This window comes from Seriola dumerili, unplaced genomic scaffold, assembly GCF_002260705.1.
Source record: "Seriola dumerili isolate Sdu_G_001 unplaced genomic scaffold, Sdu_1.0 BDQW01000088.1, whole genome shotgun sequence".
Taxonomy (NCBI): Eukaryota; Metazoa; Chordata; class Actinopteri; order Carangiformes; family Carangidae; genus Seriola; species Seriola dumerili.
The window spans coordinates 13,870,276-13,889,706 of record NW_019174343.1 but is presented as its reverse complement, the minus strand read 5'-3'; the positions used below and the strand labels follow the sequence as shown (position 1 = coordinate 13,889,706).

At 40.0% G+C, this 19,431-nt stretch overlaps 2 protein-coding genes across 3 annotated transcripts; both read left to right on the top strand.

The window, feature by feature from the left end:
* The first annotated feature begins 2,380 nt into the window (after window positions 1-2,380).
* LOC111221881 (E3 ubiquitin-protein ligase MARCH9-like) lies at window positions 2,381-9,890 on the top strand. Its single transcript, XM_022745470.1, has 4 exons — window positions 2,381-2,847; window positions 6,689-6,844; window positions 8,630-8,822; window positions 9,533-9,890. The coding sequence occupies exons 1-4, from the start codon at window positions 2,509-2,511 to the stop codon at window positions 9,850-9,852; spliced, it is 1,008 nt and encodes a 335-aa protein (XP_022601191.1). The 5' UTR covers window positions 2,381-2,508; the 3' UTR covers window positions 9,853-9,890.
* Window positions 9,891-11,795: 1,905 nt separating this feature from the next.
* On the top strand, window positions 11,796-19,050 carry mettl1 (methyltransferase like 1). 2 transcript variants are annotated; one of them, XM_022745283.1, is made up of 6 exons: window positions 11,796-11,984; window positions 12,376-12,503; window positions 12,654-12,814; window positions 16,195-16,308; window positions 17,764-17,865; window positions 18,781-19,050. In XM_022745283.1, the coding sequence occupies exons 1-6, from the start codon at window positions 11,908-11,910 to the stop codon at window positions 18,895-18,897; spliced, it is 699 nt and encodes a 232-aa protein (XP_022601004.1). In that variant the 5' UTR covers window positions 11,796-11,907; the 3' UTR covers window positions 18,898-19,050. The 2 variants fall into 2 exon arrangements, with proteins under 2 accessions (XP_022601004.1, XP_022601003.1); XM_022745282.1 differs by having other exon boundaries at window positions 12,630-12,814.
* Window positions 19,051-19,431: the final 381 nt, after the last annotated feature.

Sequence of the window (19,431 nt, the reverse complement as noted above, 5' to 3'; positions counted from 1 at the left end):
TAACAGCCCTCAGACGCCGCATTATCATACAGATGATGACACACACACGCACGATCCAGTTCTGTGATGGTAGTATTTATATTCTGTGTGATGATGTGACAACCCTGACATTACTATAATTGGCCCAAATTTTTTCCAAACTGCAAAGTGTCTTTTCTGTAACACTGCCGGTTTTACCCCATGATTATCACTCAAAGACTGTAACAGATATTTCCCCTCACTATACTTCATCTGTTTCCTCCTATTGTAAACCTCAAACTGCATATTTCAAATGGGACATGTTATCTTCCACTAAACTCTAGGTTGTACTACTTTAATGCAATTCTTTATGGCACCATTAGAAACATAAAGACATGTCATCATCTCTCTGTTAATCTGTCAAGACCTTGGATCCGTCTTTATATATTTCATTTCTTTCGTTATCTTATTTTGTAGTCTTCTTTTCATATTTTAATCTGTTTAGGCTCTATTTTAAAAAAAATGGTGAGTTATTATTATTACCACCCTCTGTTGTCTTTGCATTGTGCCTGAAATGCAATGCAAAAACCAATTATATAAATGAATCACAAGAATATTCATTGAGAATTTCTGGAGATAATAAACAAATTAAACATCACTTCTTGTCAATTTCCTATAGGCAATTTCTCTAAACATTCAACAAATTGTTGATAACTAATGATTCTGAACAAAACAAAGCCACCAGGCGCTCAAGCACTTTAGATGAAAAATTGGATCTAGGCAAATCTAGAACATAATGATTATTTCATAATGATCAAATGTTTAGCCACTTTATAAAAAGAAAACTTTAATTCAGCAAACAACAAGGCTACAACGTCTTTCTTTTTGTAGCCTACTGTTTGCCTGATAATAAACAGCAGACACACTCCTCTGAAACTATTATCTGACAGATGTATGGTGACAGTGGATCTATTGAATCTATTGTGCCCAACCCCTGGAGAGTCTTTGTTCTGTTTATCAGAGTCTTATGACACCATGCATGAGGTGATGAAACACACACACACACACACACACACACACACTGGTTGTTTACAATAATTGTTCAGTCGATGAATATCAGCACGTGGCCTCCACGTCACGTGAACATCAGCACCTCGGACAGCCACCTCTATCTGCACGCCACAGCTCAGTGTGGATGGAGCTGCACGCACGAGGATGTTTTTAACGGGAAAATTGCTTCTGTGACTGTAAACATGGGGGAGTTTGTGCTTTCTGCCTGAAAATCAGATGAAATCAAGTTTTAGCATCCCGCAGATTTATGAGGAGGGAGAGACACATCGCTACAGCCCGCCATGTGAAGTGGCATTTTTATTCTCACTGATCCACGAAGGTCTTAATTTGATTCAATAATGATGATGATGATGATGATGATGATGATGATGATGATGATGATGATGATCGCTTGTTTCTAACAAGAGTTGCAAGGAAGAGTTACAGCCTGCTGTCGGCTCATCTTGTGTTTGCAGGAATCCATGTTCCTGTCGCTCCTCCTGAACGGTGGCGCAGAGATGGATGGGAAAAAGAAGGGAGAGGTGGCTGTGGCAAGTTGTCGAGGATTTGTTGCCCGTCAGATTTCTCTTTTTTTCCGCTTCCATTTCTAACGTGCAAAGCAGCTGGACTGTAACTTTGTGACTGGGCTGCCTGAGGTGGGGAGGTGTGGGGTAAAATCCGCTCGATGTGCCAGCCCAACAAAGAAAGAAAGAAAGAAAGAAAGAAAGAAAGAAAGAAAGATCCAAGGCTACAGCGAAGAAGAGGAGACAAGAGGAAACAGTAGTGAACTGGTGAACTGATGGATGCCACTGCGAGACAACAAAGGAGACACGCTTGTCACCTCCTGTAATTTCATCTCCCCTGTAGGTAAATGAGAAACTCAAACATAAATCGGATTTGACTTAGTTGTTAATAGGATTTAATATCAACCCCCCCTCAGACACCCTCTCTGCTTCTCCCTTAAGAGGAATAGACTCCCAACATTTTGCTGCAAGCCCTGGACAGCTCCTGCTGATTTAAAGCACCGAGGGGACCCGTTTGAACCCTGGGAACCCAACAAACAACCGGAGTGAAAATGTAGGCATGACAGGACGCTGCTGGACCCCACTGACTTTAATGATGGTGCTCGCGCAGTTCGTGGCTCTCAGCGTCCATTGAATCCCGAAAGAAAAAACGCCTGTGTCCATGAAAAATAATCCCTCCCTATTGGCTGGATTGCGGTGCACATGCTATAACAACAGGATATGCAAAGACCTATGGGCTGATCTAATAGCCTATCATGTTTTTCGCACGCGTTTTTGACCGAGATCTGTATTTTATTTAACAGGATGTGAACTGTGCTGTTAAACCAGGTGGATCAAATGCAATAATAATAATAATAATAATAATAATAATAATAATAATAATAATAATAATAATAATGATCTGATGGACCTACCACAGTCAAGCTGTGTGTTGTTTCACAGGGCAGTTGTGTCTGTGTAGTAAAGCTGCTGAAGAATGTTTAAGTATCGGATCCGGATGTTTTTCAATGAACTCAAAGTGTTGCTACTGATGCGCTCTGGATCAAGCAGGGGGACTGATACAGGCACAGACACACAGACCAGGATGCGAGGGCTCGCTATAGGAGGCTGTGGTTGGCCGCCGCTGAACTGCTCTCACCGGGACGACGAGGAGGAATATTACGGCTCTGACCCCCGGCCACGCAGCCTGGCATTTGAGGATAAAGAAGGAGCCAAACCCCAGGGAGGGGGCCTGGACGCTGCTTCCCTCCCGAGTCTCTCAGAGAGCGGGACGCGATCACCGCAGTGCCGGATCTGCTTCCAGGGGCCAGAGAAGGTAAAGTTATGCAATATAGGTATTAATGTGGCTTATTGTACTTGAACAAGGGGGGCGGCTTCTCAGTAGGATCCTGGTGGGTCCTACTGAGAAGCTGACCCTTCAAGGTTCTGGTGCGCTCATGGGCATCTCAGCAGGACAAAAGGCTCAACAAAACACGTGGCACTCAGATGGAGGGAGAGTCTTTAAGCAGGTCACCCTGCCATGTCCACTGCTCCTCTGGGTCCACAGAGACATCTGGCATCATCAAAATTAACTTTGAAAAGACCTTTCAGGAAAACTAATGCACCAGGCAACACACTGAGAACAGCACAGCACATTCAAATGCAAATGTTTGTGAACCGGTTTACCCACTTTATGTTCAATATTATATCTACAGATAAAGGTTTTGGAGCCAGGTGATGTGTTTTCAGTCACTTGCACAGCTCCAAATTTGGGGGACTTTTAAGAGACAGATTTAAAAAGGAATCATCCAAATCGAAGCAGCAGAGAGGAGACTACCAGAGCTGACTAGTTTGGGTCAAGTTGCAATAACACTGGATCTTACATTCCCAGTCGCTAATGAACCCGTGTCATCTTTATTTGAGCGTATCCCTCCCTGGAAAGTGGCAATGTCTTTTCCAACACTTCTGGTTTAGAAAGCAGGATTTCTGTTATGAATTAGCCAAAGGGTGATTTTCTCAAACTTGAGAAAAAAGCTCCTTCAGAGCCACAGGAGACATGATACAGCTGTTTTCACATGGCCGAGCTGTGGTCCTCAAAACAACTGAACTGGATCATGTAAAATCAGTGGAGTGTCACTTTAGGCTATTTTGCTCTGCAAACAAATTCAGTTGATGTGCCATTATACATGAATACCAAACTGTTTCAGATCATCTGTAAGTGTGCATCGAGTCTGATCTGATGCAAAGTAAAAATCTAAAATGACTACAACAACAAAAAAAGAAAAGGAAGTAATCTATCAACAGTGATCTGAAAAAAGCAGATGAAGGGCATCAGTTAAGAACAACCTGGAGAGAAGCAGGGGGAACTGTGTATTTATTATTTGAACAAGTCAATTCCTCGCAGTAATATATTCAGCATCTGATGCACAAAATTAGGCCATTTCTTTAAGAAAACAGCATTGAAGAAAAGCTTCACAGAATGATTCCTCGACATAAAAGACAATTTTTCAGCAGTTGCTTATTTATACTCATTATTATTCAGAGGGATTTGAGTGAGGGAGGCAGTATGAATTCAATAACTTGCTGAAGGACTCTTCAGCAGGAACCATTAATGCAGGGATCAAGCCTTTGATCATTCCTTTAGGCTACAGGGAGGTCAGGCACAGTACAGCTGAAGGAGAGCAGACTTGATAAATAGAAATTAAATGTTATTTTAAAAAAGAGAAGAAAAGATAACGTAATCCAAGATGTGGAGATCTGAGTGCGGCAAATCTGACGGATGAAATCAACCTTGAAGAGACAGACTTTGCTCAAAGTTTTTGTTTCCCCTCCAGATATCCAGCTGATTAAAGACCTAGCACATCACCAAGAGTCAGACAGAAAATAAATTGAGATGTGCAAGAGCCTTGTCAGTCCGGGAGCCTTAGGGAGTCTCATACTGACAACAAAAACCTGCGCCAGATGTCCTGTGATTTCTTTTGAGGTTGCAGGAAAATGACACGAGGGGAGAAGCGAGCAGAAGTTAAGCAGCAGATAGTCAAACATATGAAAATAAAAGCGTCATAATCTCTCACATTATTAAGTTTCTATTCATGTTTTGAGTGTCTGCAGCTCGGCTTATAAAGGCATGTGTGCATCCTTTGATTGGTTATGCAGTCATGGTTAGATGATACCCAGCTGAGAACATCAATAGTGAAATTTTTCTTTCAACCCAGCACATAGCTATGCATTCATTTCACGTGATGCTTGAAATATCTTCATAATAATGAGGTGCCTTGCTTTTATTCCCTAATTAGCCATAATTAACTGGAGGATCAAGTGGCAAAAGTGTTTCTCAGGATTTCTGTCCTCCAGTATTTTCTGCAAGTGTGTCGCCTTCGGAGCCGATCATTGCTACCAAAAATCCAAACACTCATCTGGACTGAGATCTGGTGACTGGGCAAGCCTGTGCAATCAGATGAATTAACTGTCATGTTTGTGGAACTATTCCTAGACAGTTCATAATGGTGAAAAACCCACTTTATTGCTGCCACGAAGGAAGAAAACTGACTGGCAGTGATGTTCAGACATGTCCTGACATTCAAATGTTCTATTTTAGGCGCCTGATTTGCTCTTTGATAAGAAGCCCCACAGCACTGTACCACCGTCAGCTTTCAGAGATTAAGCAGGCAGCTATGGATGCGTGCACTTCTACTCCATTCTTGGAGAGGTTCACATTTAGTGCAGCTACACAACTCACATTCAGTCGTCTAAAAGCTTCAAAATATTGCTCAACCTGTGTCATGCTGAGTTGTGTGTATTAGTTCATTTCATTTTCATTACAGTATGAAATTTAATCAGGAGTAAAGCCTTGTTCAGGGTTCCTCGTTACTTCCCCACAAAAAGAAAGTAACAGGTGTTTTGCAGGGCATCTAATCAGCCATTTGTGTGAGATTAATCAGTAGCGTATCACAACAGCGTGCTAAATTGCAGCAGAACTAGATTTTCCTCTCGACAGTGCTACAGCAGCTGGCGCAAAATAGTTGCTTGGCAAGACAAACAATGTTCAAAGTAGGACAAAAAGAAAGGGAAGCTGGGAAAGACAGGGAGCTTTGCAAGTGTTGGAAAGATGCTGCCAGAGAGAGGACGGAGAGCCAATAATATCTGAGATGGTTCTGAGATACAGAATCCTACGGCTGTATATACGCCACTGATGGAGACAGTTCAACGCTGCGAGGGTAGCTGCACAGGCAGTGAAAGAGGCAAACTAATGAATGGCAGAAAAAAAAGTGAAGAAAAATGATCAGTTCTTTTGTTTATAAGTCTCATATTACTGCAGCAAGCAGACAACAGCTGTATGACAGTGTTGCTTTTGAGAGAGAGTTCATTTTATCACATAACTGTCAAAGTCAAATACACTTTAGAAAATCTCAGAAAATTGTTGTAAAAAGTGAAGCTCTGGTTTTTTAAATCAACTCACAAGAACTGTAAAAGAACAGAAGCCAGTTGGCAAAAGAAAGCAAAGATTATTCGTAGCGGGGATGTGGGAGCTTTGATCTTATCACCTCAGTTTCTCTTCTCACCGGAGACGATGAACACTGTCATCGCCGATACTCTTTAGGTGTCAGAATTAAGGTTTATAAGGAAGCTCCATGTACTGTAGGTGATAAAACCATACCCTTGTGAAACACTGTTCAATTTGTGACATATACAAATTTTCATTAATTGCAGTTGATCATAATTATATATTTCATTATTATTTAATCAAACAAATTAAATAAACTAATATTAAATTTGTCTAAACCCGAAAATGTGTTGGTAACAACAAAAAAAGAAAAACTAAAGCCAACCATTGGCTAACACTTATTATTCTCTTTGAATACATACAGTATAGTCTCATATTGATGATATCTGTCAGTGTTTGCTCCAAGCTGTTGTCTCTCTTTTTTTAATCTCTTGCTTCCTGACACAAACAACACCTAATACAACGCCCTCAAACACTATCTTCAGGAGATAAAATCTGACAGTAACAGTGTCAGCGCTGGGGATTTACAAGCTGAGCCATCCATGATAACAAATTTTATCTTTATTTTTACCCTGATCTCCACCAAATCAGATCTTTTAACAGGCAGATTCAATAACAGCAGCCTTTGTGAGTCGTCTGTGTGTCTCATGCAGCTGCTGTTTGTGTCCTGCAGGGGGAGCTGTTGAGCCCCTGTCGCTGTGACGGCTCTGTGCGCTGTACTCACCAGTCCTGCCTTATCCGCTGGATCAGTGAGAGGGGCTCCTGGAGCTGTGAACTCTGCTACTTCAAGTACCAGGTCCTGGCCATCAGCACCAAGAACCCACTGCAGGTACAATCAGTCAGTCAGTGTCTCTGTCCTCTGTCCCTCTGTCTCTGTATAAACATTTAAAGGAGCTGAATGAAATCCTTGGCTCTGTGGCAGAGGGCCATGCACAAACTTAACGTTGCCAGTTTCGAGTGATTGGTGGCAGAAAAGCATAGTAATCACATTAAGGGGTCATTGATGATAAGGTGAATGTACTGGCATACAGCAGAGGCCGTGCAGTGTTTACATTACCACCACCCCCAGGATCATTTTTGGACGGATTTTGTCCAAGCAATAAGCACCCATTCCCTGCAGGAAGCACATTAGCTTTGTCTTTTGGCAGATAGAAGAGCTATTAATACTGTTTTGTTTTGTTTTTTTATGGACGAATGGAGAAGAGGAAAGTGGTGAGGATTTAAAGGAGGATGCCAAGAACAAATGCACTCATCTCAAAGAGTTGGCACGTGATACAGCCGGAGAGTGTGGCATATGGACAGCAGACCCACAGACAGTGTCACTGAATGATTTCAGCCTCTGAATGATGAAACACAGATATTATCAGATGAAATGCTTGTCCTGTCAGGTGCACTTTGGGCTGGGCGATGCCTGCATTTTACAGCAGTAACATCAACCAGTCAGTCATCTACATATGAAGAATGAAACGTTTGACCTCTTTCAAAAAGCTGCAATAACTGGAAGAAATGACATTGTACAGGATGTATGAATTTGACCAATTGATTTTTGGATTTGCATAGATATACTGTAATTTTCATCATCAATGTAAAAACTAGGCTACAGCACCATAGTTACAGCGCTTTGAATGTGTAGTGATCTGCACTCAGAAGCCCAGAGTGAACTGAGGGTAGTAAAAAATGAAGAAGAAGAAGATGTAAGCAGCCTCTCAGTTGATGAATGGCATTAAAAACCAGCACTGACACCACACTGCCGGAGGGAGCTAGCACACTAGTTTTTACTATCTATGAACTCTGATGGAAAAGAAAAGCTTCAGTATATTTGATCTTATACACAGTCTTCACAGCAGCTAGCACAAAGCAGATTACAATGTGCCTCTCATTCAACCACGTGCGATACTGGGCTGGCCATCAGGAGCAATGCAGTTTAGTGTCCTGACATGTGGAAACCAGGGCTCGAACTATCAACCCTAAACAGACAATCCTCACTATCTGCTGAGCCACAGAAGTTTTATACTGAAGAGAAAATAGCAGTTTTTTATGTTCTGTAAATCCACTTTCTACATCGTTCTTAATAAGTGGAATATCATGCATAATACACATGTTTTCATTCACTTCAACCACACTGCTTGTGCATCAGTTCCTCTCTGTTTCGAGATTTATTTAGTGTTTGTCTCAGGTGGCACAAAAACACGGAGTTCTTTCAAACAAGCGGCAGAAGTTTTAACTTGTTAGAGAAATTAGATTTCGAGACCCTACATGCTAATGAAGTAATCTGATCTATCTTATTTAGACAGACAAGTTTCTGCAATGTATCCTGCTTCAGAAAAGCAAAGAAAAGTGTGTTAAGGTTCATTATCGAGTCAGGCCTATTTTCACGTTCACAAAACCCAAACACTGTCGTTGCCTGTGAAACTCACTGATTTTACTCTGAAATCACAGAAACATTAAGGGAATGTGTGTTGCAATGAAATGTGGCTATTTGGAAGCACAGTGTCTTTAGAGGAACATCTTTGTCTTAACAACACTGTTTGTAAAGACAAACTATTATCTCATATAATCAGGAAGAATTTTACTATTTTTGGGGCCTCGGTCCATTTTTTCTGTCTGTTCCTAGTGGCAGGCCATCTCTCTGACTGTGATCGAGAAGGTGCAGATTGCAGCCATTATCCTGGGCTCTTTGTTCCTCTTCGCCAGTATCTCTTGGTTGGTGTGGTCGTCTCTCAGCCCCTCAGCCAAATGGCAGCGGCAGGACCTTCTCTTTCAGATATGCTACGGCATGTACGGCTTCATGGACATAGTTTGTATAGGTAAGATGGAGATACTGCAGCTGCCATGTTGGGTGGTAACTCTTTTATAATTTCCTAATCATTTCATAGACGTTTCCTGGTAAAAAAATGTTTAATTTGGTAGTTATTGTAAGGAATATAGCGACAGTGATTATGCATCCAGGTAATTTATTCCAATTAATTGCTACTTAGAGAGTCTTTTAGTCAGTATTTCATTTCAGAATGATTAATGAATGAATATTTACTTAGCTTTAAATAGGACAGTTCTTTCAAGTAAAGTCTTGTTTTCCCTATAATTAGTATAATGACATAGTTTCTCTCAGGAAATGTCCTATGAAATTATCAGAAGCTTTAGATCCTTTAGACAAAACAGTATTAGCAATTTAGTTTTCAGTTAAGACATTTGCATTTTTGTTAATTCTAATTGCATGGACACTAATGAAACGAATTACATTTGTTTTGCATGAAAATGTTTGTTGCGTTCTGTCGCTACCTTTTTTCTTCTTGTGAAGGGATTATGATGAACATGTGATTCACCTAGCATCAGTCCGATATACAAACAGTCTAGTATATGTAATATTTTTATTTTTGAGACCTGATAGTTCTTATTAACTGTGTACCTTCTGTAGCTTTTAGTACTCCCTGATACTCCTTCACAAACAACTGTTTGTCTATATGTAACCCTGCTTCCTGCCCCTGACCTCCCCCCTCCCTTTGTCCTTTACACCCAGGCCTTATAATCCATGAAGGATCATCTGTTTACCGGATCTTTAAGCGTTGGCAGGCTGTGAACCAGCAGTGGAAAGTGCTGAATTACGAGAAAGCGAAGGACTTAGATGACCCCATCAGTTCCGGCAGTAAAGGCGCTGATCGTGTTGAGAGGAACTCTTCTCACACTGTCACAGACAGCGGACAGAGGGCGAGTCGGCATGTCAGGACTATTCTCCACCACCACTGTGGCTATACTATTTTGCACATCCTCAGCCAGTTAAGACCCAACAACCTGCACAGCGCCAGCCATGAGGTGGTCATGAGGGTGACCACTGTATGAGGCTGGGTTATATACAGACAAATGTCCTCTGATGTTTAAGGAGGAGATAAAAGTGTTGATTGGGATTTAATACAAAGAGAATCCTAATCTGTCACATAAACACTGCCGATGACTTTTTCACAGATTCTCCCTGAGCTCAAAGTGGACAATGAGAAATATTGAGCAAGGGGAAAACATTGCTTGTGAAAATTATTGTGCTCCTTCTCATGCGACCACCACAACAATGGCCCCAGCACCCTTAATTTATTCTATGTATTCCTGATCTGGTAGATTTGATCTGTTTTTAATTGAAGCTGCGCTGATGGATCAGACATTAGAAAACCTCTAACACGTGACACAATTGCTTAAAATATACCCTTAGTGTAGATGTCATGTTTTGTAATAAAGACTTTGTTGATCTCAGAGAAAACATTGTACTTTGTATTGTATTATTGTATTATTTTAGGCAAAAAGATGGATCTTATGGGGTGTGGCTTGAAAACAAATGACACACTCTTGATATATGCAGATTGGTGCTTCCATAAATCTCACAATACAAGTCAAAAACATACTGGAAAAAAATTGATGGAACTTTAAAATACAGGAAAAAAAAAAATTAAAACATACATATTCACCCTTTTATATCATCTGGACAAAAAGTTGTCCTCTCTGGACATTTTTTTTTAAAGATGATGCAGACAAAAGGGGAGATTGCTTTGTCACATTCCTCACTCTCTCTATTCACTGTCAACAACCAAATAAAACCATATTTCAAAATGCAAAAGTCAGATTCATATTTCTTCTCATTCTGTTAGTCTATGGTGTATTTCTAGAACTGTATCAAAAAAATAGTCTCATAACTTAAACTGAGGCACAGAAGCAATTGTTCGGGCGGTTTTCTGTCTAAGTCTCTGACAAAGTAATACACCAGAATTTAACTGTAATGTGTCACAGAGCTCTTGACAGAGTGAAATGGGGAGGATATTGGAGATGACAGAGACGACATCCAGAGGGAACTGCAGCATCTCCATTCAATACACAACAGAATGAAAATAATCACTGGCTGTGTGGTGGTGTCAACACTAAAAACCAGAAGGTGAGGTTTAAGCCTACATAGTGCAAAGCAAACTTGACTGTCACTTGACATTGTGTTTTATCAATTTGTGAATGTCAAGCCAGAATGTGTGTACACTACATGATACAAATAAATGGTCTGTATATCATTATAATAATCATAATATCATTTTCACAAAGTGAGCACATGTTATCATCAATATTAAAATGGAACCCAAGTAATTCTTTAGAAGAATTAATGTTCAGTAATTTTGAAGTGTATTTCTTTTGTTTTTGAGGGTATAGGGAAAGTTGATTACATTGTTCTTAGTTTATTCATTTTAATTTTATTTGTTTATTATAAAATCTTCATCACATTCCTTGCCCAGGATTGAAATTCCCTGAATTAGGGTTAGGGTTGACAGTGGGGTCAGTTGCAGCTGTATACATTGGTGTGTCATTTTATTTTTTTTGTCAGAAACACAAATTCTCAGGGAAGTGCTTTATAATTTAAAAAAGTCTAATTTTGAAGGGGTTTAAACTATGTTTAGTGTAGAATTGTTCATAATCTGATAAATTACCTCAAGTATCCACTAAGTCAGCTAGACCATAGCCTTCATACCAATCTACCTAAAATGAAGATTTATTCTGGTAAATACATCTATTATTCCGGAGTATAGTGGTATGGGGTGAAAAATTGCTTAAATATAACATTTTCCACTATAATATTTGTTTGTGGAAATGATACAGGTAGTTTATCAATATTGAAGTCCGTGATAAGAAGAAATTTCAATCCTCCAATTTTATTGAGTAAGTGACCTGAAATACGGTACGTGTAAAATTAACAAACCTGGCAACACGGAGAGGACGCCTAGCGATGACGTATAATCGCCTGCGACTGACAACCGGTGGTGAACTGGAAACCAACGTGACTCTGTAGCAGTACACGTTCCTGTGTTTATTTAATATTTACGTGACAGACTGAACATTTTGTCGGGAGTAAAGTTTGTACTTTAATCCAACATGACGTCAATGCCGCAGAAGCGATACTACAGACAGCGAGCCCATTCAAACCCGATGGCTCACCACACGTTTGACTAGTGAGTGATGTCCATGTGTCTTAGTTTTATACCTATGTATAGTGTGGGTATTAAGGTAGTGTAGGCTACACTACATCGTGCCCGTTTCGCTTTGTGTCAGCATCTGCTAGCGTGAATGCCCCAGCTGTGCATTTATAAATGTAAAAAGAAGAAACTGGCCCATATTTACTTACTTTTTACCCCCTAGTGGCAGCGAGTCATGCTGAAAGTTGTGGTTTTATTAGCCAAGGATTTAACATATTTGTTAAATTTGTGTTTATAACACAACAGCTGCATTTAAAAAAATCATCAGCACCATCTCTTTTCAGAAACAAAATCCCTGTAATGCCGAGTAATCTAGAGAAAACACTGTCCAAAGGTTTCATACTGTTTTCTCCTCTTTCCTCCTCAGTCCTTTGTGTCCGGAGGAAATGGACTGGTCCAAGCTGTATCCAGACTTCTTCACTGGAGACCTGTGTGAGAAAGAGACCCCGCGAGTAGAGTTTGCAGACATTGGATGTGGATACGGGGGGCTTTTAGGTAGTTATGTCACTGATCCGACCACCTGCAGTGTGCACAGGTCATAGCGTTGCTCTACACTGTCCTTATGTCCACTTTGTCAATGTCTCTGTGTGTTTCTCTTGTGCATCTTTTACTTTCTTTCAGTGGAGTTATCTCCACTTTTCCCAGACAAGCTGATGCTGGGCATGGAGATCCGGGTCAAAGTGTCCGATTACGTCCGGGATCGTATCCAATCATTGCGCACCTCTGAACCTGGAAGCTACCAGAACATCGCCTGCATTCGTAGTAATGCGATGAAGTATCTCCCCAACTTCTTCTGTAAAGGACAGGTAGGTCTGCTTTTGTGCGTTTGCTGCGGACAGAAAAGATGGGAGTGTTTCTTGCTTCTGATTGGCTGCTGGGGCAGGGGATGCATAACACTCACTGATGAGCAGTCCCTTCAGGAATGTTTGTTCTTGAGATCACAAGAATTAATACAATCCAGCCAATAATTATTAACTTTCACGAGAGGTTGCAGTTTGACAAATACAGCCGGCCACTGCTCTTTCTCACATGAATTGATCCATTCCAGAAGTGTTGTTATGAGTTCGGATGTGTATGAATACAGTTTGAGTTCAAACAAGTATTTATAAAGATTTGGTTTTTCCTAGTTTTCTGTTTAAAACTCATTAAATATTTTCAAGTGTTCCAGTCGTTCTCACAATTTTATTGCAAAATAAAACAATAAGGATACAGTTAAAGTCATTTTAAGCCTCAATAATAGTAATCATGCCCCTAATGTTATTTCTGATGCCCTCTTTTCTTCTTCTGCTGTTCATTGATTTGTTACATCTAGATACATGCAAATATCAAACTGAGCACAGGCTCCAAGCTGTTCAGCTGAGCCTCACTGTTGCAGTCTTTACTTACAGTTTAATAGTGCCGCATTAATTTAGAGCACCTTCGTCATAGGTGTGTAGTTATACTGTCCAGTGTATAAAAAAGTTAATCTACACCTGCCAGCCAATCAGAATCAAGGATTCTTGGTGGCCGTGGTATAATCACTAATATAGACCTGCACACAGTTGAGATTTGATCATGTTACAGTTATACAGTTGACATTATCAATAGGACTGTAGGTAAACTGGTAACAATGTAGATGTGTCCTGTGTTGTCTAAGTAATCCAAGACATTAAGTTGCTGATGTCATTATGTAGTTGTTGAGCTCTATGCCCATTGCTAGTGTGGTCTGACAGACGATGCATACTGGTTCATGTTGGCAAGTGCTGCACAGACTGTGTCTGTGTCTCAAATCAGATACTTCAGTCAGTAGACTGACATGTAGTACATTGTGAATACAGAATACTTTGTGGTGTAGCGTGTGTATTTCAACAGGGTAGTGTTGTCCCACATCAAACACCGCCATTGTGCACTCACTGGAAATGACGATTGCAACGCGCAACCGTGATTGTCACTCGCTCGCCTGCCGGCTGCTTTGCTCACTTGACATGAATTGAACGTTTTACAGTCCTGTGTGCCCCCGGTGTCATGTGACGTGGAAATTCAGACACCGCCGGCACTGATGACGTGTCCTCATCACTGCAGCACTCCACTGAGTGGCCAGACGTGAGCCTCTCCTCAGTGAAAGTCTGAGAAAAAGCTAAACCTAAAAGACTCTCAGACTGTGAGGAACAAGGTTATCTGATCTGATGAAACCAAGAATGAACAGTTTGGCCTCGATTCTAAGCGCTCATCACCTGCCCAATACCATCCAAATGGTGCAGCCCTGTGGTGGCAGCATCATGCTGTGGTGGTGTTTTACAGCAGCAGGGACAGAGAGACTGGTCAGGGTTGAGAGAACAGAGTAAAGTACAGAGCGCTCAGACTGGGCTGAAGGTTCACCCTCCAACATAATAACCCAAGCACATGGACAAGACAATACAGGAGTGGCTTAGGAACAACTCTGTGAATGTCCTTGAGTGACCCAGCCAGATCCCTGACTTGAACTCAATTGAACATCTCTGGAGAGACCTGAAAATGGATGTACGCTGGCGTTCTGCAGAGAAAAAGGGCAGAAGATTCTCTGTTTTTGCTTTGTCAGCATGGAGTTTTGATTGTAGATTGATGAGGAAAAGGATTAATTTAAACGATTTTAGCAACATAACAAAATGTGAAAAAAGTTACGGGGTCTGAATACTTTCTGAATGCACTTGTATATAGAAAAATGCAGAATATGATGTAAATGTATCCAAATATTGTTGACTCCCCTGAATTTATTCCTACACAAAAAGCCCTGCAGTTCTTTAATAGTTTATCCGGCATAGCCAATAATAACCTTAAATTCAAGCTGACAGTCCATCATGGCACTGCCAAGGTAAAAAGAATTTGAGGCCAAACGTTAAAAATAATTACTTTCCACATGTTTGACATATGGACTGAATTTAATTATACTGATTGCTCAATAAATCTAGGATTTCACAACAATGGGGTTATTGACTGACACGCAAGGCATCGCATCAGCTGAGTAAGGAGCAGTGCAAAACGGCATTTATCCGTTCCAATTAGCTGCGGTAATCTATGACTTGTTGAAACTCGCATTAGATTACACAGTGGGCTTAGTATACCAGGGTTAATTTAGGTACACTGGATAAAAAACTTCACCTCAAATGCCCTGAGAGAGTATAAACTAAGAAATGAACACAGGAAAGTAGTTGCTGTAACACTGACACATTTATGGAAAGCATATTACAAAGTTGTTTCAAATAAAAACACATACATTGATTTCATTTTTCTAAAGTGCCCTTTAAATAATATGGCTATTATTTGTACAGCTTGAGCTGAGGCTTCTTGCCAAGTTGAGATTTGTAGTATGCGAGAGGAACTCTGTCCAATTTGAACAAAGAACTTTGGCTTGAGTTTGCATTGAGATTCAGGTGTTTTATTCTACAGACAGCGTCACTCCCGTCAACTAATTCATAAACCACATCTCTTAAATCATGTGAATTTACCCAAGTTGAACATTTTTCCAGCATCTTTAGTATTAGTTGTCTTCCTCACTCATGATTAGAACAAAACTGTCTTCAAGAGCCAGATTTCTTCAAAGTGGAGAAATAAAAGACGACCACCCAGACTACTGCTCAAAATTTAGTCCCAATCCCTCTCACATGCATGAATTGATTCAAGTGTTGAAACAGCATATTCTAAAGACGTGACATACTTTTCTATTTTTTTCCCCTCATCTTAGCAGGTTTTGTAACCCAAAAATGATTCAAAGTGTAAAGGTTTTTCCATCTTCCATCAGCGCTGAAGAGGCCCCTGAGGCTGCAGCAGTCCCCACTCATTATCCCCACATCTTTCCGTCTATACCTGACATTATTTATTTTAACTAATAAAAAGTTTCTGGAATAGTTTTTAATGTATCAGCCAGACTAATATCAATGGAGCCTGCACTTGTACACTTGTCAAAAAACAGAGACATGGGGGGAACTTTATGGAGAAAAAAAAATCGAGGGAAATTCCAGTTTTGCAATCCACGCTGCTTAACAATCAACCACAAAATGTTAAGGAGGCCACATTTAAGCGATGACATTTAAACATTATAGAACCATACTATGAATGTAGATAAAAAGTTTAGTTTTGATCTTGTGTTTGAGAATGACTAGAGTTAAAAGGAAACATTTTTTTTTCTGTACATGCTTCACTGTTTCTGTTTGTTCCCTCTTTCTTTCAGCTCAGTAAGATGTTCTTCCTCTTCCCTGACCCGCACTTTAAGAAGACCAAGCACAAATGGAGGATCATTAGTCCCACGTTGCTGGCAGAGTATGCCTACACACTGAGAGTCGAGGTATGTACATGAGTAAGACCCATTGCAGCTAGTGGTAAAATAATTAGTTGATCAACAAAAATTTAATTGAGGATAATTTTGATAATTGTTTATGTTATTTTTTTATACAAAAGTTTCATATATTCACTGGTTTCAGCTTCTGAAATCTCACCAGAGGTGACATGTTGTATATTGTAGTAAACTGAAAACCTTTGGGTCTGGAACTGTGTTACTTCAAAGTTACCTCTGAGAAAGTACATTTCTGACATTTTATGTAATAAGAAATAATAGATTAATTGCGTAAATGATGACAGGTTAATTAATGGTGAAAATAGTTCCTAGTTGGAGCACTAGTTGCAGCCAAGTTCACACATAGAATTACTGCTTCTATCTGTGGTGTTTGTCTCGACTGAATCATTTTTTAACTTTTGGATGAACAGAAAAAAATTGTGAATTACAATATGAGTATAGACTTGTTTTATAGGGTCAGGTCGGCCTAAGTACAGGAAAAAAACCTCTTGTCGTCATCTTATCAGTCGATAGCAGTATGCAGAAATCCATGAATTCACTGAAATAAAATTGAGCAACTGGTGTGGCCTGCAGCTGGTTGATGTCTGTACACACCCTGCTCCGGCCTGCCACAGCTGTCAGGGCAGCAGTGGGACATTTGAATAGGGTGCAAGCGTTGATGGAGGTTGTAGGAAACAATGGAAGGCTTGTGTCTAAATTTGGCTTTATCACTTTAACTCTGGCATTTGTGTGTGTGTGTGTGTGTGTGTGTGTGTGTGTGTGTGTGTGTGTGTGTGTGTGTGTGTGTGTGTGTGTGTGTGTGTGTGTGTAAAGTTCTGCAAGGGCCTTCAGCATTGGCACACAGCTGTAACTGTGCTGGTGGGTGGGGAAGCTGTCAAGAAAGTGCTCATTTATAGAGGCATTTTCACATCAAAATTGACCTGAGTCAGTTGTTTATAAGGGACTATCTTTTAAATCTAAATTGTTGTCAGACTACACCTGAAAGAGGAAACAGGTGTGATTAACACGAATCTGTGCCGACAACACACAGACACACACGCACTGGTGTGGAAATCTGTGCCATTGCTGATTTTTCTAAGAAATCTTTGTTCTAGTAATGTTATCTGTACAGCCTCCAAAGTAAACTACAGTAACAGGTGATTAACCTCTGTGTTGTCTGTAGGTTATTTTTATCTTTTTAACATGGACCATTGCTCTCCAGAGGTGATGAAGAAACCACTTAACTCTGAAGCTGAAATGTTTAAAAATGCTAAAAAAGATTAAAAAGAAGTAAAAAAAAAAAAAAAAAAAAAAAAAAAAATCTGAGGACAAAACCGTTCGTATTTCATTTTCTTTATCATTGTTATTATTAAATGGATCCATGTTCAGCCACCAGTGATGCATGGTTAACTTATTTCATTCCCAGAAGTGTGTTCATAACCTCGCATGTTTGTCTGGTCATATCAGGGTTTGGTGTATACCATCACAGATGTGGAGGAAGTCCACCTCTGGATGGTGAAGCACTTCACTGAACATCCACTGTTTACACGTGTCCCTGATGAAGAACTGGTACGTTGACAAGGAGCTTTTCATCTCTGTGTTTAAGGATCATGACAACATTTATCTGCTTCTTGGAGTAAAAGAGGTCAATTCATGATCTAAAATTCTTTGAAGGGATTAGTCTGAGATTTTGGGACATACACTTCAGATGAGAAACTGAATCCCACTCTCATTTGTCTACATTTCATATGTAGCTACATCCAGCAGCTAGTCAGCTTAGCTTAGACATTCACACGATGTTAGCAGAATGGGAAGGACAGAAAAACCTCCTTGAAACAGGGGGAAACAGCTGGTCTGGCTCTGCTCTCTGTGAGGTAACAAAACCTGCCCACCAGCACGTCTGAAGCTCACTAATTAAGATGCTACATCTTGTTTGTTTAATCCTTACAAAGACCAGAGAGTAAAAACAATAGGTCACCGTTTTACTTACGGGGACCAGTATTGGGACCAGTAACTTCTCAGAGTCTTCTCAGGTTATGTTGCAGCTGCTCTGGCTAAGCTAAGTTAGCCATCTGCCAGTGGTAGCTTCATATTTGCTGTACAGACATGAGTGGTATGAAACTTCTCATCTAACGTGCAGGAAGAAAGCTGATAAACATATTTCCCAAAATGTCTAAGTATTCCTTTCAATTAGCTGAATCACTTGTTTGTTGATATTTGGTTTCACTTTGCTAACTAGATCCTTCGCACAAGAGGGATATCGTAGCTGTCAGAAATTCTTGACATCTCCAACTCAGAATTACATCTGCGACTGTCGAACTACTACGACAGTCAGTCAGCATGAGACAAAATAAGTTTTGTTTAGTTACTTTTTTTAATACTTAATATTTTTAAGTAATATTAAGTTTAATTGAGTTTACTTTCTCTGCATCTCTTAATGTGAATGTGTTCAATATGCTTAAAGAAACGATCTTCTCTTGGCAGGTTGGCGACATCATCATAACTCGTTTGGGTACATGTACAGAAGAAGGAAAGAAAGTGCAGAGAAACGGAGGGAAGAATTTCCTCGCAGTTTTCCGGAGGATTGAGGATTCAAACTAAGACCAAACAGTTTGGACGTGCAGGAAGCTGGAATAATGGTCTTACGCAGTCATTCAGACATGGACTGCATGGGTGATACTGCTCTGTGGAGAGGCTGTGGTTTGTTCCCCAGGCAGATGAACAGTGGTGTTTTTTTTTTTTTTTTTTCTGGAATATATGAACAAACATTTACATCATTTCCTGACAGAGGATTTGTTTGAGTTTTTTTTTTTTTTCTTTTTTTCACATAATGTACATATTTCATTCCTCAGCTCACAAAAGACAGCACAAGGCACAAGGCAAGTAAATCATAAATGGATCTCTTCAGACTAGACTTGCAAGCTCTTTTGTCAAGGTTTTTTTTAATTATTGCCTCTTTTTAAAAAAAATATTTTCTTCCATTTGTTTTGCCAGAATTAACGGTGCTGTTTTGGATTTGCTGTAAATTCCTGCAGTTAAACTGTAATTCTTTCAGTAAAACAACTTTACTGTTCATTTACACACTTTTGTAAATGAACTGAAACAACTATATATTGTAATTTTGTGTTGCAGTTA

Excerpts from the sequence above, each read along its gene's own strand:
- LOC111221881 (XM_022745470.1), top strand. The coding sequence starts at position 2,509 with ATGTTTAAGTATCGGATCCGGATGTTTTTCAATGAACTCAAAGTGTTG. Across the intron at positions 6,845-8,629 it reads GCACCAAGAACCCACTGCAG|TGGCAGGCCATCTCTCTGAC; the intron begins GTACAATCAGTC and ends GTCTGTTCCTAG. Across the intron at positions 8,823-9,532 it reads CATGGACATAGTTTGTATAG|GCCTTATAATCCATGAAGGA; the intron begins GTAAGATGGAGA and ends CTTTACACCCAG.
- mettl1 (XM_022745282.1), top strand. The coding sequence starts at position 11,908 with ATGACGTCAATGCCGCAGAAGCGATACTACAGACAGCGAGCCCATTCA. Across the intron at positions 12,504-12,629 it reads TGGATACGGGGGGCTTTTAG|TGGAGTTATCTCCACTTTTC; the intron begins GTAGTTATGTCA and ends ACTTTCTTTCAG. Across the intron at positions 16,309-17,763 it reads CCTACACACTGAGAGTCGAG|GGTTTGGTGTATACCATCAC; the intron begins GTATGTACATGA and ends TGGTCATATCAG.